General features: G+C 35.5%; 2 protein-coding genes across 2 annotated transcripts; one reads left to right on the top strand and one right to left on the bottom strand.

Moving 5' to 3' along the window:
* Positions 1-2842: 2842 nt before the first annotated feature.
* Positions 2843-7777, bottom strand: LOC145906481 (uncharacterized). Its single transcript, XM_082993904.1, has 9 exons — positions 7656-7777; positions 6465-6609; positions 6073-6245; positions 5823-5930; positions 5525-5639; positions 5198-5268; positions 4975-5073; positions 4624-4788; positions 2843-3962 (listed from the first exon to the last, which is right to left on the bottom strand). The coding sequence occupies exons 1-9, from the start codon at positions 7756-7758 to the stop codon at positions 3400-3402; spliced, it is 1542 nt and encodes a 513-aa protein (XP_082850030.1). The 5' UTR covers positions 7759-7777; the 3' UTR covers positions 2843-3399.
* A 2809-nt stretch (positions 7778-10586) lies between these two features.
* On the top strand, positions 10587-22579 carry LOC145906733 (ATP-citrate synthase-like). Its single transcript, XM_082994188.1, has 25 exons — positions 10587-10817; positions 10893-11078; positions 11616-11729; positions 12516-12592; positions 12654-12733; positions 12937-12989; positions 13233-13429; positions 13656-13854; positions 13992-14109; positions 14376-14533; positions 16080-16203; positions 16779-16896; positions 16967-17163; positions 17296-17372; positions 17734-17930; positions 18325-18406; positions 18470-18551; positions 18654-18810; positions 19134-19227; positions 19417-19571; positions 20431-20504; positions 20622-20698; positions 20864-21007; positions 21197-21310; positions 21584-22579. Exons 1-25 carry the CDS (start codon positions 10659-10661, stop codon positions 21836-21838), a joined length of 3288 nt encoding a protein of 1095 aa, XP_082850314.1. The 5' UTR covers positions 10587-10658; the 3' UTR covers positions 21839-22579.
* Positions 22580-24408: the final 1829 nt, after the last annotated feature.

Here is a 24408-nt window from a genome sequence, read left to right as displayed (position 1 = left end):
TTTTGCTTTCGCGACAAATATTTCGAGATCGCAAATACATTTTGACCGCTACAAATAGAATTTCGTAACACCGCGAAACATATTTTCACTGCGCGAAATATATTTAATGTGTTTTATTTGATGAAATTTTTTATATTTGTGAAAGTGACAGGCCAGGTTCTCGTTGATTTCGTATGTATTATACTTGATGGATGGCTGCTATATCAGCTAAGTAAGCATTTACCTTTCGCGCAGTCAAAATATATTTCGCGCGATGAAAATATATTTCGCAAGGTGCAAAATATATTTCGCGATGTCGCAATATTTTTCGCGCAGTCAAAATATATTTCGCGCAGTGAAAAAACATTTCGCGCGATAGAAATATTTTTTGCGATGCATTATTATTTTGTGGTGGCAGTTGTGGTCCACCATAGTCTAGTCTTATAATATGTCGAAGTTAAGCTATATCTTAAAGGGTAAATCGTGAGGTTTATAGATTGTAGTGACCATTGTTCGAACAGGAGATAGATAGTGCATCTTATAGGCAGGTACGATTTAGTAACGTTCAGTATATTTGTCTGTATATCTGACCAAGTGTAATGGGTCACTGCCTTGGAAAAATGCATATGTTATTCGATAAATTGCCTTAGTTCATTTGAAACTACATTCGCCGTGATACCATGCTTTCGCATAGCAAAAGGCAGGATCGCCCCACTGCGCAGGCCCTTTATATTTGGTGATCACAGCTCTAATATTCTGATCATAAGGTTCACAGGCTTCGCAGCAAAGGCATTGCAGCCAAGCTGGATCAGCCACTTTTCCCGACAAGTCGGAGCGAGATCTGAAAAATCAAGCTCCCGGTGAGGTTTGAACTCACGACCCTGCTGGGCTAACCAGGCCCAACGCTTTACTACTCGTCAGGCGACCTTTACATGCGTATAGAGAATCTCCACCACCGTAATCAGACAACGCAGAAGTGATACCATGCTTTCACATAGCAAGGCAGGATCGCCCCACTGCGCAGGCCTGGTTAGCCCAGGGTCGTGAGTTCAAACATCACCGGGAGCTTGATTTTTCAGATCTCGCTCCGACTTGTCGGGAAAAGTGGATGATCCAGCTTGGCTGCAATGCCTTGGCTGCGAAGCCTGTGAACCTTACATTCACCGTGTCAGCACTGACCGCCATTACGGTCATTTTCTTTTGTTGCATCCTGGTCCTGGTCTTGTAAACCACAAAGTTTGTCCTTTGATACATGGGCTTTTACGACCTATTACACAAGACGACAATCAATTCGAAACAAACAATCACTTACTTTAGAGGGTTTACAGCGCGCACATTTTTGTCTCCAGCTGGTCCGTCTAAGTTTCCCGTCTATACGAGCAAACGATTAAAATGTAAGTGGTTTGAACAACATTTGAGAACTGGGCATATTGGTAAAGAGTGAGAGGGCATTCCAATTACATACGGCGACGTAGCCAGATGGCAAAACAATGTAAAACAGAAACATGCTATAACATGATTGTAATGACAAATGCCACGTGTCACTCTGCCAACAATGTTTAGAGCCCTATCAACATTGTTGTTTCAAGACAAAATTTATTTTGTTATTTCTATCTGCTATTCGACAAATAAGACATACTTTTTACTGTTTTGATTTCGGGAATTCTGTATCAGATATAAAGACCCTGTCTGTTACAACCATATAGCCGATAGCAAACTGCTGCGATGTATAGAAAATTCTTGTTGAAATGCCTGTGGTGTCATGACGTAGCTACACGGTGGCAGTAGAGGGTTGCTGATTGCCATTTTTTAGGCCAAGTTTCGCCCATTTGAGCGTTGGAAAGATTTGAGCTTATTAAATTGTGCTTGGTCCGTTTTAAATTTAAAGTTTGCCCTTATGATAGTTTTACACAATATCTTTTGTTGACTGTTAAAACTTGTTAACTTACACCTCATAATTAAGTAATTTCTGTGTCCTTTCTACTTTTATGGTTATGAGTTATCCGTTTGGCTCTAAGCATTTGTTGTAGTCTAGTAACACTGGGTAGCACTTCCTGAATACGTGCCAGCTGCCAAACTATCGTATTGTTACCCGTTGCTGCAACCGAACATACTCACACTACCACAACTGTGTTGGATATGTAAACCCAATATTACGAGTTCATGTAAACCCTCTCACAAGTTTCAACATTGATATATGTTAATAAACCACCGGACCAATTTCACCACTTTTCAACTATTAACCTCTGAACACAATAACACATGAACAGTTTTCCATAATGCGAAGTTACGCTCAGCAACAAGCTCAACAAGCAGGCAATCAATGCACGAAGCGCGTTTCAATGGGTTATCATCTTTTTATATCGCTATATCTCAGTGATTTTCAACCGGTATTCCGCGGAACACCAGTGTTCCCTGAAAGATCGTCAGGTGTTCCGCAAGAAATTTATTAGTTTCACTGATATTCCGTGGAACACGGGTCGGAAATGACTTGTTCACCACGAAGGGCGAAAATTGCTTAAATGAAGTAATCATCCATTATTATCAGTTTGAATGTTCCATCGTGAATTGCTTCATTTAATGTTGTGTAATAAGGAGACTCGTTTTGTAATAAAAAGAATGTAATTGTGCGAGCCTGATGCTGGTGAAGTATAATACCGCAATACTTCCAACAGTTAGGTGTTCCGCAAGATTATTTCAATAAAAAAGTGTTCCGTGGCTCAAAAAGGTTGAAAAATACTGCTATATCTAATTTTAAACTGACGATGTATTTCTGAAACTTCTTGAAAAACATCACGACTTTGACATTATGCAACAAATATTGTATGCAAACTGTATATATTGGAAATCAGTAAATGTCGCAACATGGTCACTTGATAGCGCTGCAAAAAAGTGGTATGTAGTAGCATAGTATACTAAGCATATGTTTGGTATACTATGGTAGTAGTCGAATTTATGATTATGCACTTTTGATTAGGAACATATTTTAATGTTAAGTTTCGATATATGTGGCAGTGATTGAATATTGTGTTTCTTTCTATTCCAGTTTCGATTGCAATTATTTATTTACGACACAAACAGCCATACAAACGATATTTTGAAGTAATAGCATCGTTGCCATGAGTTTTTCATGACATTTTATTGTATTTTTTTACATGTATTTTTCATTTTATTTCGAAGTGCACCGTTTACTTAATTTTGATTTGCAATTTTCTTTTGCAAAGTTCGTGTAGTGTCAACTCTGTTCGTCTTACGCACTTTTGTGACTTATTCATGTGACCTCCACGAACGGTTCAACTATTACGACATGTAAATCGTATGTAAAACTAATTGGTATGGCATGAAATAGTCGTAGCAACGATGCTTGTTTTTGCAGTAATTCTGTAGACAAAAAACATATCTTGAATCTACTATTTAGGCCTACTTTGCTTTTTTATGACGTTTTTGTTTCTTATTTAATGTAGATTTCCTCTTTGAATGTTTTTTTGTTCGACTTCTATTTTTATGACTTGTTGGATATTGCATTGTTGAAGCCTTCTTCATAAAATCCGAATTTTGCATGCGGCTTTCGTTTTGAGGTAAAGTGTAGTAGCCACCCACAGGTGGCTGCGCTACATTTGCTGATGGTAAAGGCCCCGGATGGACAGTCGACAACTGTCTCCAATCAACGTAGGTACCTGATGCAGGTTCATAAAACATCATCTGGTTAGGTGGCGATCTTTGTACTGTTGGGTAAACAGTCAAAGAGGTATTTTGCTTCATGTCTCCTTGCAACTGAAGCATTGTTTCAGGTTGGATATTTCGTTCGTAGCTGTTTCTTGAAAATTGATATTCGGGAATTGTGTTGCCCAAATTATAGGTGAGACTTCCATATGTCGGAGGATTCGACACTTTTATCGGTACTTGAAAGTGTTCCTTGGAAGTAACGGGCAATTGAGAGACATTTTCCTCAGCATAAACTTGCGCTGATAAAGACTTGGGTTCTGCAATGTTTCAAATAATTATATTTGGTAATTGTAAAAAGTACTCGCACACATAAAGTTTTATTTTTATTTGGATTATTACGGTAAAACTTTTCACTAAATGAAAAAAAAAACATGAATAAAACTCCCTAAAAAAACATATAGTTTTGCAAATCAAAAACAGCTTGCAAGTCTTGGAATTTTGATCAAGATTTCGTAAAAAAAGGCAAACAAATGTACCTAACAATCATCATGCAGCTTGCCAAAAACCTGCAAGTTACTAATAAATGTGGGTAGTAGGAAAAGGGCGACTTTTATAATGATGGTATGATGAGTACTTTTAAACAAATAAAAGCTATAACTTTATACTGACTTCAAAAGTTGAAATATTGGGATCTACCCAAAACTGCAGATGCGGGCCTAGCGATCACTGTAACTTATTTAATAATACTCAAAAAAGCAGCAGCAGTAGCATTGCAATAGGTCGAAGTTGTGTTTTTCCATTACTAGCCCTTACTTTACTGTTATTGTTTTTCAGACGTTTTTAAAATCATTTATTATGTTTACTGCAGGAACTGAAGATGCCCAAGGGGCGAAATATATATTTTTGATTATAAGCCATGCTAATCCTGTAATAAAAAGCTACTGCTGCTGCCTTTTTTTACTATAACTTTGTATTTACCTTTATTCGCTTTGGTCTCTTGTGTGCTGGATACAGTTTCGGAACGTTTAAGCTGCCTAATTTTAAAGACAACAAGTAAAAGCAAAGCAAGTAAAACAACTCCTCCAACGGCAATTCCTGCTATTGCTTCCAGTGGTAGACGGTTGGATTTTTTGCTTGCGTCACCTACAGTTTTATATTCGGTAAACGAACGATCGAATGATTTATTACCCCTATTCCTCATACACTCAATAGTATTCAAAAGCTACAATAAATCTTTATCCTGGAGCATCTTAGCCATCGAGACATTGGGATCCTTGGTATTTACAACAAACCAAAATCTTTAAAACCTTTGCTATGTAATATAATCACCTTTATCTGAATATCTGTAGTTGTTGTTGTTGTTATCATTTGGACCATAAAACTTTGGTCGTGGGGTGTTACGCTGCCGTGTCGTCAACCAAGGCTTTCCTATACACAATTTCTTTAAAGCACAATAATATACAAAATCACGTCAATATTATATTGCATTTCATATTGATCAAAAGCCATTGGTGAAGTGTTGATAAATTGTCATTAGTCCAAGACATCTTACTTGTGTTTCGTGGTGCATTCAGATTGTTTCGTGAAGGACGCAAAGGTTTTCTTGGAGTTGGGCGTTGGACACTTAAAACACAATATGTTTTACTTCATGTGTCTCACCAAATACGATAATGGGAAATTTTTGACCAAAATAAACTCCTGCTCTTCAGACGCAAAAAAATACGAGGGAAAAAATACATTTTTAAGGCTTTCGCAGGGTTTGAATTTCAAGATAGCATTTGAACTGAGCAAAAAAATCCACTTGCTACAAATGTCCAAAGCGAAATTTTTGGTGTAATAACTAATTAAACAAGGTATTTTAACGGTTATTTATGTTTACCTGATAGTTGCTGGTGTTGGTTGTAGGTTTGTTGACCCAAACTGAGAGAGAGCATTGAGCATTTGATTCCCGACCAAGAACATGTCTTGTCCGTTTATCCAATTTGATGGACGAACTAAAGCAATCATGTGACATTTTTTAGACGTCGCATAACACGTATTGCATCAATAAAGTGTTTTCGTGCTTTTGTGCACTTTTAATGTTGAAATAAGTGTACAACGGCATTTATTGCTAGAAATACACCGATCGCACATAATACATCTAACGACCATGAACACAAATTTATTGATAATCTTACGTTCTGCGCTTGGAGTCTCTTCACTTTCAGTAAATTCCATTCTAAACCCGCGGTAATTTTCCGACGACTTTGAATTTTTAATTTCCAGTTGTATGACGAGCAAGTTATCTACAAGTAACAATGTACAAACAATTCCATTATCTGGGTGAGATTTTGCGCTTATATTCATCAATTATAATAAAAGGTCGTAGTTATATTTCATCAAAAACCATGTGAGCAGATAACAAACCAGCTCGGGAGTAAACTTTACCTGGCGAAACAATAGATTGCAAACCAGTGTTGCCACAAAAAGGTCCCATCTTGTATTTTTGGGATGACAAGACCATCACAAATTGTTCGTGACATTCCCCATCTTGATTTGGGCCAATTAAATAAAAATCACGAAAATCCACTCGAACACGTTTTCCGGGTTTGCTTTGTATGCTGAAATGGTGGTTGAGTGTTATATGGGACGACACGTCAGTTTATCAAGACCTCACACTATTTATGTAATATCAAAGTTACGTCTACTCATATGTTTATCGTTGTATGTTCTGAAACACCTGCGACTTCGCCATGGTCCTTGTACGCATTACTGCATTTTTTACATCACCGTGTAGGACACTAGCTGTTAATTGACAAAAGAACAATGTCGTTACTTACGTCCAGGTGCATTGTTTGTGCGAAGGCAAACCATGCGGATATTGGGGAGTAATGACTGCTTGAATATATTGATCTGCAAATAATGAAGTTTGTTCGCAACCGTTTGATGGTTTGTCAGGATCAGTCGAACAGCATTTGTTCCCATCTACAGAAAAATTTAAGTCACCGTAATAAAGCTTTCTTTGTCCAGGGGTGTAACTTTATACATGTTGATTTACGTTTTGTTGAATATGTGAATTGATATCAGAAAATTCAACAATTTATGCAACAGCAAACAACTATAACTACATTTTTCTGTTAAAATTTATGCAAAATCAGTGGCGACTCGTAGATAAAATAAATGCTGCTATTAATGTATAGATATAGCCTTTGTTTAAAAACATATTATAACCTGTGCGACTACCAGAATGACGTAAATGTATTTGCTAGCAGGGTAGTCTATGTATTCACATTTTTTTGCATTCGGCGAAATTACAAACTGATTTCTATAGCGTACATATACCGTTACGTAAACGAGTCAGCATTTACGCAAGCAGATACACAGATTTATGTATTTTTTCTATTAATGTTGGAATGACTACTCACTTTAAACTTAAGGATTATTATGCATAGGGATTATGTACAAGTAACAAGTACTATATACAACGAAGAAAAAAATTACTGATCACTTTTAAATGATACCGATTTTTTTCGAAATTTCTTTCTTTCGAATACTATTTGGGATTATTAAATCCGGATTTCGCCAAATCTGGAAAGAAGTTGTTTTTTTGCATATTATTATTCGGGTGAACAAAAATTGTAATCACTCACACTGACCACCATAATTGCTGTGCGTATGACGCAACAGTCGGTTTGTCATGTTTATCTCCCAATTATTTTGGGTCATTAGTGCGCATAGGAACACATGTGCAGAGACCTTTTGAATCTTCATGTTGCAAAGATGACTACTTAGCTATGTTCAATTAAGGCAATCAGGTTAAAAATGTCTTTGGATAATACAAAACTTTGCCTATTTCGAATTTGTTTGGGCAACACAAATCCGGATTAACCGAGTTCTACTGTATTATGCTCATTCCTTACCATTGGTGCCTGTATTAAGTTTTTGCAGTAATTTGTCTACACAAGGGTCCTTTATGCGACGTTTCGTTGTCTCTATTATATCGTATGACAAAATCTCATATTTTTTCTTACCTTGCCTGTGTTCTTTCGAAATGTGTGAATACGAACCAGCACATGTGGAGGGAATATACGTTCCCAGAACAATAACAGCCAACACAGGTGTAATTAGCAACATATTGATAACTCCGACTTTAGGTCTATTTTAGACCTTGGTCTGCAACTATGCCGACTGCAAGTTTTAGGTTTTATTAATCTTTCTGACATTTATGTTAACAAAAGAATGTTATGTCACGGTATGTACCGCGAATGCAACATTTTGTTTAATTTTCCCAAAAATTAGATTTATAAATCTTCACGTGAACCAATCCGTTAAACTTCTCTGCAAACATGATACAGCGAAGTATATGATACTGAGGTCGGTTGGTCAAACAGGTTTTACACGATCTCATCGCCTCGAGGCATTTTAAACACGCAAAGCTTTCACCACAGTTCCTTTGTGAAAAAGTGCAAAAAACAACTTCTGGGACGCTGAAGAGCATCACAACAGCGACAATTTTTTGACCACGCCCATAATATCTTAAATTATATGTGAGTCTGTAAAGGCCGTTTCAACTGCCTTGTAACCTGGTGGAGGACGTATATACAGGTATTTTCGAAGCATAAGCCAACGGCCTGTCGTTTATACTACAAATCCACCAACCTTGTTGCTCAAAACTGCCCAATTTCGGCGAAATTTTATTGTTTAGTTACATTGACCATACTGTATCCACTCTTTTATTTCCAACTCTCAAATTATTTCCAACTCTCAAACAAATGTCGAAAGCTTGGAAGTAAACTGCACCATGATGCCGTAGAGTAGTGTTTCTCAAACAAACGAGCGGTACGTGATTGGTGTTTCTTCCAATCACGTACCGCTCATTTGTTTTTTAATACACTGCGTACCACCGTATTACTATACCATAACTGTTATGACATAACACCAATCAATAACAATTTAGCCAATGTCACCAGTTGCTTGGATTTCTTTATTGTGCATTTGTGACACAATAGTATCAACATGAAACTGTTGCACAGTTGAATACACCATGTCAGAATTACTTCAACAGTGCAACAATTTCACGTTGATACTATTGCGTCCCAAATGCACCATAAAGAAAACCGACATCATGTATTTGCAGCGGTTTTGGCTTTTGCAAAGTGCGGCAAATTGTATAGAGTATAGACTAAATCGCGTACCACTTGAAAAGCTCTCGCGTACCACAGTTTGAGAACCACTGCCGTAGAGCAATGAATAACTGAAGCGTAGACAACTGTCAGACTGATAATACCTTATTCCCATAAAACGTTTTCGACCGAGCTTTAATGGCTGCATTGGACAAGGAAATGATTTTTGTTGTAAACCCAGATAGTTTGTTTGCTTTTTGACTTTGTGAACGATGAATCAAAAACTTGTTAATTAACAATTGCCAGCCCACCTTGCCTCAAATTTTCACGATATTTTACAATACCTTTATCTGGCCTATTGTCTCAAAAAGTAATAATGTTATGAAGACGTGGTTTGCCGTAAACGTCTTTCTTATACAATAATATCAACCTGCTAAAATACACACAATTATGTTTTCTGAAAGATATCAAATTAACATCTAGGCTATACGCTTTACGGGACGTAAGAATAAAACGTCTTTGCTACGTCAAACATTAACGTACATTTGTGGTCGCATTCGGGTTGCATCCAAACGTTTTTAATCAACGTCTTTGTTACGTTAACATTGACGTGCAATTGTGGTCGCCTTCGAGTTGTATCAAAACTAGTGATGCACCGAAACAGCATTTTTTTTATTCGGCCGCAACCGAATATTCGGCAAAAATTGCCGAATAAATTCGGCAAACCGAACTTTCGGTGCATCCCTAATCAAAACGTTTCAAATCAACATCTTTGTTACATCAACATTCACGTGCAATTGTGGTCGATTTGAGGTTTTCTAAAACGTTTCGAAATTACGTCACAGTTATGTTAAAATTTACGTACATAAATGATCGCATTCAGGTTTTCATCTAACGTATATAGTGCACGTTTTACTCACAGTATTTATAACGTACTTTTTTGGTGAAAACAACGTTAATAACTAATGTTGTTATCAACTTTTGCGCGACAGGTAGTTTGAAAAAAAACAATGTAACGGCAAAATTTTATTTCTTTTTTACATTGACCATACTGTATCCACGCCTAAAACAATTATTTCCAACTCTCAAACAAATGTCGGAAGCTTGGAAGTTACTGCAACACGATGCCGTCGGTTCCTCGAATTAAGGGGTTCAGGTGGAGTTAATGACCCCCAAAATTTTCCGAGTCTGAATGGTCCGGAATGCTGTTAAGGTATCAGTTTATATAGAGAACAGGTTGTCTTGGTGTAAAAATGTAAAATTCATTGTGTGTTTGCTGGGACCACCAACCCTGTCGCTCAAAACTGACCAATGTAACAGCAAAATTTTATTTCTTTTTTACATTAACCATACTGTATCCACGCCTAAAACAATTATTTCCAACTCTCAAACAAATGTCGGAAGCTTGGAAGTCACTGCAACACGATGCCGTCGGTTCCTCGAATTAAGGGGTTCAGGTGGAGTTAATGACCCCCAAAATTTTCCGAGTCTGAATGGTCCGGAATGCTGTTAAGGTATCACTTTATATAGAGAACAGGTCGTCTTGGTGTAAAAATATAAAATTCATTTTAAATTTATACGTTACCTAATTTTTACGCTCCAATTGTCATGATATGTTTCACGCATCACTAAGCACAATCTCAAATCATACGAAGGCAGGTGGCGAGAAAATCAGCTGATTCAGTGAACTGCAGGTCGCACGATGCTCACGTGTCAGTCTGAGCAGAGATTACTAATACTAAGTAGTAGTCTCCAGTCTGAGTAAAGTAATATTCGGTTGTCGGTATGGTATGGTATAGTCACGATCGCAAACAGAATAATGTGTTTTGTTTACTGTTCCTTTTTAATACAAGTTTTTGTAATTTTAGTTGATGAAATGCTAAACGGATTGCAACAATAAACTTGAGCAATATGTCTGCAAAAGCAATTCTTGAGTGCACAGCAAAAAGTATCGTTTGCAGCAACTTGAATGGTGAAACTTTGAAGTGCAACACACTTAAGTTTGTTTCTGTAAACCCAAACACCAACATTAGTAGCCTACCTTTGGAACACCCATGGCTCACAGCAGAGGTATGATTGGTAAAACATGTTTGCATATTATTGGCGTAGAACTTGCCTGAAACAATTTTTTTACATATTTTTCAGAAGTTAATTGTCAAACCGGACCAGCTTATTAAACGCAGAGGAAAACTTGGTCTTATTAAGATCAACACAGACTTTGAAGGTGTTAAGGAATGGCTTGATGAACACATGTATAAAGAAATATCAATTGGTGAAACAGTAGGAACCCTAAAGAATTTTATTATTGAACCTTTTATTCCACACAAGCAGGTAACAATATTTAATTCTTTATTTTTGCTAAATTGGAAACTTTTGTGAAAAATTACTGATAGTCTGCGCAAATAAAATTAGCAAATGCATTAACATACAGAAAATGTTGTGATTGTCTTAGCAGTTAAAGATCACCAAAAAAATCCTCCACGCAAATACCAAACTTTTCAATCTGGTATATATGGTTCTTAACCTAGGTGAAAATCTTACCTGTATTGTTCTGTATTATTTAGGATGCAAGTCTAATGGATAGTGAGATTTATCATTAATTAAAATATGCTTTTCATTTCTAAATTTCTTGATATCAGTAAAAGGTTTTGTTTGTCACTGGAATTCCTCCTGACATGAGTTTCTGTCTAATTGATATTGATTTTTTGTCAATTTAATTACTTGACTTTTGGATCAATAATTTCAGATTGGATTGAAGTCTTGTTGTGCCCTACCCCTGGGAAATTATACCTATCTGAAATATAATATCTCTGAAGTTGTCATAATTTAAGTAATATGCAGAACTTTATTTATACAGTTTATGTTTAGGAAGAGGAATTTTACATCTGTATCCATTCTTCTCGTGAGGTTGACACTATTTTGTTTCATCATGAAGGAGGTGTTGATATTGGAAATGTTGATGAAAAGGCTAATAAGCTTCATGTTAGTTGTTTTACTACATGACAAATGTAACGTGCCTATGGGCGTATCCAGGGGGGTGCAGTACCCCCCTTTTGTGAAATATTTTTCTATGGTATTTATAGCTTAACAAACGCAACTGTAATTCTTTGTCAAAATCCCCCTGAAAACCAGAAAGTTTCTTCAACGTTGACCTAAAATCCATTGATTCAGGGAGCATTGTTATGGAACCCTTGGCATTGTACGAAATGTATTTTTTAGTGACGACGTTGTTGTAACGACAAGCTTGTGTGGAAAGTCAATTAGTTTAGTTGTTAAAACACGTTGCCAATATTGCGCATGTTGAAAAAATTAGCGCACGTAAATGTGCATAGATAATTGGAAGGCTACCGCATGCAAAATAGTTTTTATTTGTATGTTTTCTTGATAAATTAAAGACCACATTTAATCCCTTTTAGGTAACACATATATTCAAGCCTTTCTTTCTAAGTCGTGGTAATAAAACTACGGTGCAAGTACCTAACACAAAAACTCCTATGTCCTATCGAGTGTTGCATAGTGTTACGCAATTTCACAAGCCGGGAAGCCGCCGTTTATGTGACGATTCGCGCCAATGCGGGCGTTCGTATTTTGCAATGCTTGACTTAGTTTACAGCGAAAAATCGCGGAATTTTAAAAAAAAATTTGACCTCTGTTGATCATTAGAGCACATTGATTTCTGTTTTAATTGCTTCCATGTTGATTTCCCATTGTTTTAATTTTTGTCCTTGTGATTTAATCTAGGTTTAAATGCATTACCTATTATTTTAGATTATGACAGGAGATGAAATGAACTGTGAGCTGGTCACAAAAAAACTTTTGGGCAACTTATCTGCTGAAAATCAACAGTAAACAATAAATACTTAAATACTCGTTTTTTTTACTTAATATGAATTTTTTTACTTGCAGGTTACTAAAGCTTTTTATCGTGAAACTATATGACATCTATGAAAGGCTCAACTTTACCTATCTTGAAGTCAATCCTTTAGGTTTGAAAAAAAAATTTTTGAAAACTGTTCCTGTTTCAACAATAATTGTTACATAAAGTGTGAAAAAATGATTACAGATCATGTAGCAAACTTTTAACAAATATATTTTTAAAGGGTTATAACCAATTACTAAAAATACAGTATGTAGTTAAAAATGAGTGTTCCCCAATCCTGTGAAATATTGATTTAACAAATTTTCACAGTTGTCACAAATGGACAGATATATATCTTGGATCTAGCTGCTAAACTTGATCAGGTAAGTACATACCCAAATCCTAAAACTGTCTTTAGCTTATGGGCTCTTTGATTGCCTTATGTATTCAGCAAACATTTTTATGTAGTCTGATGTTTCTTTTTATTAAGATTGCTATTAAAAGGCTATAGAAACTCAAATAATTTTCACTTCCACTTTTTAGCTTACTGCAAACTAATTTGTTGCATGTTGGAAAAAAAATCATACGATGACTTAGTAAAATCATGAAGTTTTATATTTATGTAGTGTGCAGAATTTATTTGTGCTCGTCAATGGGGTGATGTTACTTTTCCACCACCTTTTGGACGAGAAGCCTACCCTGAGGAAGCTTACATTGCCGACCTAGATGCTAAAAGTGGTGCTTCACTGAAGCTTACAATATTAAACCCAAAAGGTAGAATTTGGACAATGGTTGCTGGTGGAGGGGCATCGGTCGTGTACAGGTTGTCAAATATTTATAATCCTGAAGAAAAATGTCCTAATAATGCTACTAATTTGGTTCTAACAAATAATTGTGTAATTCAATATTTTAGTGATCTAATTTCTCTTGATTATTCCATGTTTTTCATTATTACATAGACAGCAGACATGCCCATATTGGTTCATGAAAAATATAAAAAAATGCATGCACATAAAATAAACAGACACTGTTTTCTTGCATATACACAGTGATACAATTTGTGATCTTGGAGGTGCCAGTGAGCTTGCAAACTATGGAGAATACAGTGGAGCTCCAAGTGAACAACAGACCTATGATTATGCTCGCACAATCCTTTCACTCATGACAAAAGAAAAACATAAAGAGGGAAAAGTTCTTATTATTGGTGGTGGAATTGCAAATTTCACGAATGTTGCCGCCACATTCAAGGTATGAATTATCAAATATATACTGATTAAATTAAAAAATTTATGAATAAAAACATATTTTTATTAGATTTTCTGATGGTGTTGTAACATTTTTGTTTAAAATTTATCATATGTTTTAACTGTTGTGTTTTTGATTAGGGTATTGTGCGTGCACTAAAGCAATTTCAAACAAAACTCAGAGAAACAGAGGTTTCAATATTCGTGAGGAGAGGAGGCCCAAATTACCAAGAAGGTTTGAGAGTGATGCGCGAAGTTGGTGAGTTAAAATATATACCTAAATTGTTTTGTAACTGTGTTGTATATACATGTCAAAAAATTATTCAAAAAATACTATATGTATATGCTGTTACTATAAAAAGTTTAGTGCATCATGCCATTGTGGTAAGTTTTTGTTTGAGGTTGAATAATTTAATGTTGAATAGAAGAAAACCTTGTATATGAGCAAATTTCTCTATTCCTTTGACTCTCTATTCCTAATTCATGGAATGTAGCTGTTATTTGTTATGTTTGTATATTTTACAGGTCAACATCTTGGTGTACCAGTTCATGTTTTTGGGACCGAAACCCACATGACAGCAATTGTTGGCATGGCAATGGGTAAGACACCCATTCCAGATCAACCCCCTAGTGACCCTGGTCACACTGCTAATTTTCTGCTTGGAGCAAGCTCTGGTGCTGCTGTAAGTTTTTTTGATAATATTTTGAAGAATTTACTAGTTGAACCACAAAAAGATAAGTTTATGTTTTTGTCAGCAACACTACCCAGGATTATTACAGGTGCAGTTAAATAACTTTAATAGTTTGTTTGTTGTTCGTGTTCCCTGCAGTTGCATTATTTTTCTTTTAAATGGTATGGCATGTCATGTTATTCAGGGTTGGCCAAGGTATGTAATATTGCATGGTCACAGGTTGCTCAAGCCTGGCAAACAAAAATTGTGATTTGACTAGTTTTGACAATTAAACACAAGTTCAAAACCACTAACTGGTGATTTTTACGCAAACCTTTACTAGACCCCATGTATGTTAGTGTTGCACATTTGGCCGAGAACATTAGGTTGTCAGTACTCAACCAATGTGTAAAGCATAATATGATCTGTTTTTTGAAACTTGTACAGCATTTTGTGTCATTTTTATCATGTGTTTTCTGTTCATCATTAGGAAGAAACATCACAGGTATATGTTGTGCCACAAAATTTGCTGTGCAGTTTTTTTACCACCAATGTGGTCCTGAACATTAGTGTGTTTTGTGTGGTGTGAACTAATAGCATTATTATGTAAAAGTTATTGTAGTTGTGTGAACAATGAGTAAATATTATAAGGTTTAGTGCTACTTGCATTGGCGTATCCAGGGGGTGAAATATCTTTTGTCTGTTTTTATAGCTAAACAAACGCCACTGTATTTTTTTTGTCAAAATCACCGTAAAAACTAAAGTTTTTTTTTCGTTGACATAAAAACAGCATCGTGCTTGCATTCGCCATTGTTTCAAAACAGGGAGCATTGTTCCGAAACATGTTGTATTGTTACGAAACTGGTTGCATTGTTACGAAACATGTTTTTCTGTTACGAATACGAAATAAGTATCATTTTTCGTCAGTCTGAGGATGAAATGTCGTTTTGTGGTCTCGTTGTAATGGTAGTTGGTTTTCTTGTGTGTAAAGTTAATTTGTTTCGTTGTTAAACACGTTGCCAATATCACGCATGTTGAAAAAGGAACATAAGGCCACCGCATGAAAAATATATTTTTTTGTATGTTTTCTTGATAACGTAAGCGCACATTTGATCGCTTTTGGTTACAAATATATTCAAGCCTTTCTTTCAAAGTAGTATTAATGAAACTACGCTGCAAGCACTACCGCAAAAACTCGCACCGAGTGTTCCATAACGTTACGCAATTGCACAACCAGGTAGCCGCTGTTTATGTGACAATTTGCGCCAACACTGGCGTTCGTATTTTGCAATGCTCGACCACGATAACCTTAGTTTACACATGAAAATCTGAGAATTTCAAAAAAAATTTTGACCCTCCCCCTTCCTGGATACGCCTTTGGCTACTTATATTAGCAATTAAAATACTTAACATTTTACTACATAATTTTTTGCATGGATAGTATTTCCTAAATTTTAAAGTTATAACTTGTTTTGTCAGGTTTGTGTGTCCATTAATTTTTGACAATGAAAATCTTTAATAGTTTGAAAAGTGTGACATTTATTTGTGGTTATTTTAGAACGCAACTCCCAGAACCTCAAGGACAAACTCATTTGTTGACAAACCAAGGCCCAATGGTGAACCGAGTGATATGCAATTAAAAAAAGTTGCTTTAAAAGTTGCCGAACGGCCTATGTTTTCAAGTAAGTTCCTACTTGTTCAAACAGTACTTTTTCAAAAATCTTTTTTTAGAGTGATTCTATCTAGAAACAAATATTCAACCTTAACGTTATGTAGTGAGACTTTTTTTGACCTCAAAAGTCAATTAAGGAAACTCCGCATTTAAAATTGTTTTGATTCAACATTAGGTACAATGTATTACTTCAAATCACATAAATGAGAATGTTGTGTACGTTTTTAAATTGTTACAAAAAGCAGTATACAAGCATCGTAAAAAGTTATATTTTAAATAACTAATTGTTACTGAAACAAATAGTAAACATAACTAATATTTTATGTCATGACACTTCCTTCATACAAAATTACTGATACAATAGTTTAGTGTTATACAAAATTAGCTAAAAAAATTATACCGAACACTTACTGGCAAAAACGAAATTAGTTTTTTCTGTACTTGTAACAACAAGTAAATAAAAAAATTCACTGGACAACTTTTGGGCCACCTTTTCACCCACTTGTAAAACAATACTTTAGTTTTTTATGTAAGAATGTTTCGTTTTCCAACTTACCGACTAATTGTAGTATTTTTTGTTCTCAGACAAAACTAGAGCAATTATTTGGGGTCTTCAATCTCGTGCTGTTCAAGGAATGTTGGATTTTGACTTTGTGTGTTCAAGAAAAGCTCCATCAGTTGCAGCAATGGTTTATCCATTTGTGTGAGTGTGTATCCAGTAACTCTTTTTCCTCTGGTTGAAAGTTATGTTATAAAGCCACATGTTTTTACAGCGGTGACCATAAACAAAAGTTTTACTGGGGTCACAAGGAAATTTTTATTCCTGTTTACAAGAACATGAAGGATGCAATGCAGCGACACCAGGATGCTGATGTCCTCATCAATTTTGCTTCATTGCGCTCAGCTGAAGAAAGCACCAAAGAAGCTTTGGAGTACAAACAAATAAAAACTATTGCAATTATAGCGGAAGGTAGTTTAGCCATTCTTGTTTTTAAAATTTTGTTAATTTTCATCTAACTTCCAAAAACGTTTCGTGAAAATTTTTTATTTTTTATTTTATGTGTGTTTCACATGAAATAAAGGTGATAGTTAATCATTGCAGGTATTCCTGAATCTGCAACCAAAAAGCTGCTTAAGTTGGCTCATGAAAAAGGGGTGTCTATTATTGGACCTGCAACAGTAAGTTGTGTCTTTCTTTCATCTGATCATTCTCGTTGTAAAAAAATGAGAGTGATATCTAATGTCTTTGTTGTTGTTGAAATAATATGTAGTGAAAATCACAATTGATTGACATTTTTGTGTGAAATGTATCTAACGCACAAACAAGCAACTGTTCAATGTGCGAACTGTCAATGCACAGTTAAGGCTGAAAAATCCATGCAAATCTGAATAACCAAGTTCTACTGTGTGTTTGATCTATTTTCTACTAGAAAACCATGTATTTATGCAGATTGTTTGAATAGAAGGGTATTTTCACAAATGTTAATAAAATTTTAAAGGAAAGTGTTGTAAGCTAATTTTCCTTTCTCTTTTTTCAAAGGTTGGGGGCATAAAACCAGGTTGTTTCAAAATTGGCAATACTGGTGGAATGATGGACAACATTTTATCGTCAAAACTTTACCGACCAGGCAGTGTTGCCTATGTTTCAAGATCAGGGGGAATGTCAAATGAGTTAAACAATGTAATTTCACGGACAACTAATGGTGTCTGTGAAGGAGTTGCAATTGGTGGTGATCGGTAAGTAATTGCTTTTATTCACTATTTAACTTGTCATGTTGTAAAGATGTGATATTGCAAAAGTGAAACTTTTTAATTGTTAGTGTGTTAAAAGTGTGTTTATGTGCAGTTGTTATTCATTTACAAGGAAAACTGTAAAATTTTACACTAATGAGCAAATCATAATTCTTAACTTTTAATTATATTTAGGATTGCCATCTGCCATAAACAAACACATTTCTGTGTGTAGTTTGCCTATTGCTGAATATTCTGCATTGCAGGATTTTACAAAATTACTCTTGACCACATTTGTATATTTTGTGTAGAATAAAAAATAAAATTGGAAGCATCAAACCTTAATGCTTTTATTCCTTTCCTAAAATGTCACATAAATCCAGTTAAATGATTTTTCAAGATATCCTGGAACAACCTTTATGGATCATATTTTGCGATACGAAAAAAATGAGGATGTGAAAATGATTGTTGTGCTTGGAGAAGTAAGCTTTGTCTATATTTTGTCAGTGATCTTGTGTTTTTCACTTGCACTTCTTTTTACATAGGTTGGTGGCACAGAAGAGTACAACATTTGTAACTCCATTAAGAATAACCAAATCACTAAACCAGTGGTGGCATGGTGTATCGGTAAGGCTTTTAGTTATTTTTGTGTGGGTGTCAAGCTTTGTCATGCAATACCCAAAACTTAATGGGATGACAGTGTCCATCAAAATAAATTTGTTTGTACAGGCACTTGTGCCACCATGTTCACATCTGAGGTGCAGTTTGGTCATGCAGGAGCATGTGCAAACCAGGCCAGTGAGACCGCTGTTGCCAAAAATAAAGCATTGGCAGAAGCAGGTGCATTTGTACCTCCAAGTTTTGATGAACTGCACACCAAAATCGCGTAAGTTAATTAAATTTTTTGATGTAAAATAAAATGTAAAAAAACTAAACGAGGTCGAGAATACCTGGGTTTCCTGATATCTACCGTTTGGAATGAGGTCTGACTGTACTTTCGCTATACTTTTGATTTATAAAATAGTATAAAACAATCCTAGAGCTCAAAAACGACTAAAATTCGATCACACCAGTATAAGATGTTATATTGATTTGCAAAGACCGATCGGTCGGTTACCAATCTGCAAAGGCTGATTCCTGCAGTCAAATTTCTGACGTTTTTTTCTATTAGTATAAAACAATTAATAGTTGTGCACAATTGTGTTGCAGTGAAGTTTACAATAACTTGGTGGACCGTGGTGTGATTGTTCCTCAAGAAGAAGCACCCCCTCCTACTGTGCCAATGGATTACAACTGGGCGAGGGTAATGTGGATAATAATTTTAGTTAATAGACAAGCTTCAATACTGAAAAAGATTAAACAAAAGCACTTTTGGAGGGCATACTAATTTAACTTAAAATAGTGCCTAGTCAGCTAGTAGTGTTGTTTGAGTGATTTTTTTCTGCTGTTTGGGGGAATTTGTAAATTATATGAGGTATTGGTTCAATTCTAGGAACTTGGTTTAATACGCAAGCCCGCCTCATTCATGTCGAGTATATCGGATGAACGTGGACAGGAACTACTTTATGCCGGAATGCCAATATCTCAAGTTTTTAAGGAAGAGCTTGGAATTGGCGGTGTACTTGGTCTTCTGTGGTTCCAGAAAAGGTTTCTTAAGAAAATATATTAATTTTAAAATACTGTTATCTTGTTTTTGGCTTCTGACGTCAACTTAAACAACAAACAAACTGTCATGCCCAAGTTATGTGATGTAATTATGACATTGCATAAACATTATAATTAACTGTGGCCTAAAACAGAGGCCTCCAACCTTTTTTGCATTATTTACTATTTAATCAGGCCGTGTTTTCTTGGATCTTTAAATTGTTGCTAACAAACACCGTAAAAATACCTTCCTACGTAAAGTACATTTAAGTTACTGCTGTCCATAACGGTGGATCAGTATTGGCCTTGGCAGGGCAATACAATTTGACAGTTATTGATGGCTGAGGTACCCTGGTCTAAGACAGTGATTCCCAAGCTGTGTGCCACAAAGCCATTGAAAATTAAACTTTTTTCTGTTAATTGCTTTCTTTTTGATTTTTTTTAGCATATTAGAGATTCTTTACCTGCATTTGGCTCATTGTATCAATTTGACTGTTCACCTGAAAAAAGGGTCTTGTAGTTTTATAGGGAGACCACACAGTCCCTGCTGAGATTTTGTATGACTGCATACTTATACCACAGACCATTGATGTTTAGGAAGCACTGATATGGAACCAAATTTTGCTGAAAACTAGGAGTTCCAAAAACATTTATGACTGTTTTCGCTAAACCACAATAGAAGCAACACTGTAACTTGAAACAAAATAATTATCTTAATTTATTTTTATGTCCTATGTAGAATATCTTTATATTCTTTTTGGACAAAATAAAACGTTATTAGGTGTAAATGTGTTATGACAAGGATGCTCATACCTATACTGGTGAGCGTATTTCATGTATTTATTCCTTTGTATTTGTTCAGACTTCCATCATATGCTTGCAAATTTTTTGAACTCTGTTTGATGATGACCGCTGACCACGGCCCTGCTGTATCTGGTATGCATTTCTAATTAATTTGTAACACTTTCATGTAGACGAATACACAATTGTTTGGTTGATTGCAGTGTGCAAAACATTTGTCTGAAATACTCCAATTTATTTTTTAACATACAGGAGCACATAACACAATTGTTTGTGCAAGAGCTGGAAAAGACCTAATTTCATGTCTCACATCAGGACTGCTGACTATCGTAAGTTGTATTTCTAATCATCACATCCAGTTGAATAGAGTTACTTACTCTTCATTGTTTTTTAATTATTGGCAAAAGAACACTAAGCAAAAACAAATGAACTTGATCCATAAAAATAAAAACAATGCTTTTAGCATCACTTTTTTGTGACATGTTGTTTCCTAGGGAGACAGATTTGGTGGAGCCCTGGACGGTGCTGCTAAACAATTTAGTGAGGCTTATGACAAAGGTTTGCTTCCAAACGAGTTTGTAAATGAAATGCGAAAAAAGCATCAACTTATTATGGGCATCGGTCACAGAGTTAAATCGGTAAGCACACTTCTTGGTTGTCTACATGGTGTTTTTTTCTGGACAGACCCTTGCTTCTTAAATCTATTTGAGAAAGTGCAATGTGTTTAAGTTTATAAAAAGTAGTTTTTTAAAGAACTTATTTACTGCAAATTCTAATTTTCAGTAACAGTAAGTAAGAAAAAAATTGCACTTTTATTTTTACTGTAGATTAACAACCCTGATCAGAGAGTTGTGATACTGAAGGAGTTTGTGAAAAGCAATTTTCCCACAACTCCTCTGCTTGATTATGCTCTGGAAGTTGAAAAGATTACTACTGCAAAGGTATGTGCTGTACATTCCCATCACCATTCATTAGGAAAAGTATTGTTTTACCAAACCTTTGGTTTGATACTAACGATTGTAGATATTTAGTTTCGGTTTATTGCTAACATCATTGTGTTAATGAAAGTCATATGAAAACTTGCTGAGTTGAACAGTTTGGTAACATTTACTACGTTTTCATATTTACACAATATATAATTTATCTTTAAGAACAGTTTTCAGAACAGTGTTGATTCGCAATTTTAACATTGGTTATTTTATCTGCAATTTCAGAAACCTAATCTTATTTTAAACGTGGATGGATTTATTGGTGTGGCTTTTGTGGACTTGCTGCGTGAATGTGGATGTTTTACTGAGGAAGAGGCAAAAGAATATGTTCAGATTGGAGCTCTGAACGGAGTGTTTGTTCTTGGAAGGTCTATGGGCTTCATTGGACACTACTTAGATCAGCTGAGACTTAAACAGGGTCTTTACCGCCACCCATGGGATGATATCAGTTACGTTTTACCAGAAACATATTCTTCATAAAATCCACTGTGTTGCTGTTAAAGAGGTTCATTATGACAAACCAGACTAGTACTTCTTTACTCTTTTTTTAAACTGAATCAACTTCTGGCAATTTTTGTCACTGGCATTCTGTATCAATTTAATAACGCGAGAATTTGTTTTTAATCTATCAAATGATCCATAAAGGTTATGATTAAAAGCAACTTTGTAAAGCAAAATGTGACTTTGGTCACATATTAGCTCTACATTTTAATTCCATACACTAAAGTTTAACTAACTGTTAAGATTTTGAAAGTATTTTCGTTTAGTAGTTTGTCATTTAAAGATTCTTTACCCCTTTCGGTTAACATACTCGTGCAGTAGTGTGTCATTTTGCAGTAATCATATTATCATCAATGCTAGAAAAATGTATCATTGGAAAATTTGCAGCGCGCAATATCGTTTCCGGTGTGGTTTATGTAGTGTAGTTTAAATATATTTTATACAGAGGAAATGTTGTTTGTGTTTGCACAAAAATAAAAAATTGTACGTGTTTATCTTTTTTGCATAATCCCTTCGCCAACGTTTGTTCAACTGTTACTGTATAATTATAGCAATTATTTTACCTGTCAATCTGTGAATTACACGAGGTATGTTAGTGTGTGTTTTGGACAGATTGTAGTTGCCACCTGTAATCTTAAACTTGTGCTGGTGTGCTTCCTCTTCCATGCAGTTTTTTTATCACCTGCATTTAATTAATAAAACCTGAATATTTGTCAACTAGTGTAACAAAATGTTGTGTTTGACAACCTTTGTGCAGAACCTTCCGTAAAGTAGTTAATGTGCAGAACCTTCCGTAAACCGAAGAAGAAGACCGAACGATGATAAGATTTTAACAAATAGCGATCAAAATATTTACATTTTAGGTAACAACATGTTACGGAATGCAAAAACTTTTGCAAACAAAATCCATAGGTGCCTTACAGTGAAAATGTTGTTTTTACATTAAAAAAAAACAAATTCCTTTTTAAGTTATCGATGCAGCATGTGCATTAGATGAAGTCTGATGACCTTTTGCATATCTCATCTTTAACCTTGTCCAGCCACCAGTTAAACTGCCCCAGACCAGTGTAAAGGGATCGGTGTAAATTACTGGGTTGACGGAACCATTTACAGGTAAAAGAAATATTGCAGAGAAAGCGTATGCCAAAGATGGAAGGATGGCTCCACCCAAGCTGAGAAAAGTCATGAAACAAATAGATAACCAACAAATCATATCCGTGGCAATTAACATGGATATTTTTTTATACATGGCTTAAGATTTTTGTTGATGTTGCGACTCATTGCCTGCAACTCTATTGGCAGTTGATCTCCGAAATATTATTATGTACGCTATGATTATATAAACAAGTGCGACGAAATTTAAACAAACGGTAATGGGGGTGAGAGGGTGAAAGTACTTATCATTTGCATTAATTCGATATAGTTTAGGTAAACATACACAACTTTCACTGTAGTATCCAAAGTAAACTTTTTATCGCCACGCCGTAATTTGGAAAATTTAATTGAAAATATGCCTCTAATCCATACCAGTCAGTTTGTAACATAGAAGAGTCATTCAAATTACTAAAAGCAGTCATGCGATAGGCCAATTGCCGATAATCTAAAAGGTTAATTGTGTCTGTGGATGTACAGAAGCTTGAAGCGATCCAAGCTTTTGATGTCATGGTGTTAACTAACAGCGAAGATAATAGCAGAAGTGAGTATACACGTATGCGAATGTACTGACTTTTTAGTGGGTTTAGTACACTGCAGTCGATACGATGTGATAACAACTAAAGTAAGTACAGAAAACTGACCAGAAAGCACAGTCATAGCGCCTACAGCAGCAGTACAAGTACTGCTAGTTCGCCAAAGTTTGTCTACCAGACAGTACTTTCCTTTAAATTCGATTGATTTGATTGCGATTACAAAAAGATCCAAGCCCATAAGGAAGTCGGCCACCGCAAGATTTAGAATAAGGAAATTGTTTACAATGACCACTTTTGAACGCATGTTTGTAGGGTTTCGACCTTTCCTTTTCCACAATTTCATCGTGGTAGTGTTTCTCTGCACTACCACCAACATCTTACCGGATATCGCCAAAATAACACATAAACCATATCGAAAAAATTACGATTTGATAAGATTCTTCCTGGACGAGATTCCGTTGTCAATGAAACCCTTTCGTGGACATTCCTCAGAATAGTCGGAGCAATCTTGCTTTCCGTCCAACACACGTTTCCTTTTCACAAAACGCAGGTCACCACTTTCGCAATAAAAATGTGTCGACCCGCTCCAGTTTAATTCGTCAATTTAATCCACGCAGTCTGTAGGTAGTTTTCCGTCGCAAAGTTTAGATAAAGCGATGTTCACAACCGGTTTCATTCCTATTAAAAATTGCAGATTGAAAATATTTATATGTCACCTGGATGTCTGCGCAATTAACACGTTACTGATGTACATTACAACAAAGCTATTACTGGAAGCTACAGTTCAAAAAACTAGAACCGTTGCTGGTATCAAGGTATATAGGCTACTTGGTTATCACCTGTTGGCTATTCGATCGCCCC

Source organism: Ascidia mentula, chromosome 6 (genome assembly GCF_947561715.1).
Source record: "Ascidia mentula chromosome 6, kaAscMent1.1, whole genome shotgun sequence".
Taxonomy (NCBI): Eukaryota; Metazoa; Chordata; class Ascidiacea; order Phlebobranchia; family Ascidiidae; genus Ascidia; species Ascidia mentula.
Note: the sequence above shows the minus strand (reverse complement) of the source record. Positions and strands in the feature narration are given on the sequence as shown.

Coding starts and splice junctions, on each gene's coding strand:
- LOC145906481 (XM_082993904.1), bottom strand. CDS start 7,758: ATGTTGCTAATTACACCTGTGTTGGCTGTTATTGTTCTGGGAACGTAT. Junction 6,246..6,464: donor CACAAACAATGCACCTGGAC/GTAAGTAACGAC, acceptor CCACCATTTCAG/CATACAAAGCAAACCCGGAA. Junction 5,931..6,072: donor GCAATCTATTGTTTCGCCAG/GTAAAGTTTACT, acceptor TGTTACTTGTAG/ATAACTTGCTCGTCATACAA.
- LOC145906733 (XM_082994188.1), top strand. CDS start 10,659: ATGTCTGCAAAAGCAATTCTTGAGTGCACAGCAAAAAGTATCGTTTGC. Junction 14,110..14,375: donor GAGAGTGATGCGCGAAGTTG/GTGAGTTAAAAT, acceptor TATATTTTACAG/GTCAACATCTTGGTGTACCA. Junction 21,008..21,196: donor TCGGTCACAGAGTTAAATCG/GTAAGCACACTT, acceptor TTTTTACTGTAG/ATTAACAACCCTGATCAGAG.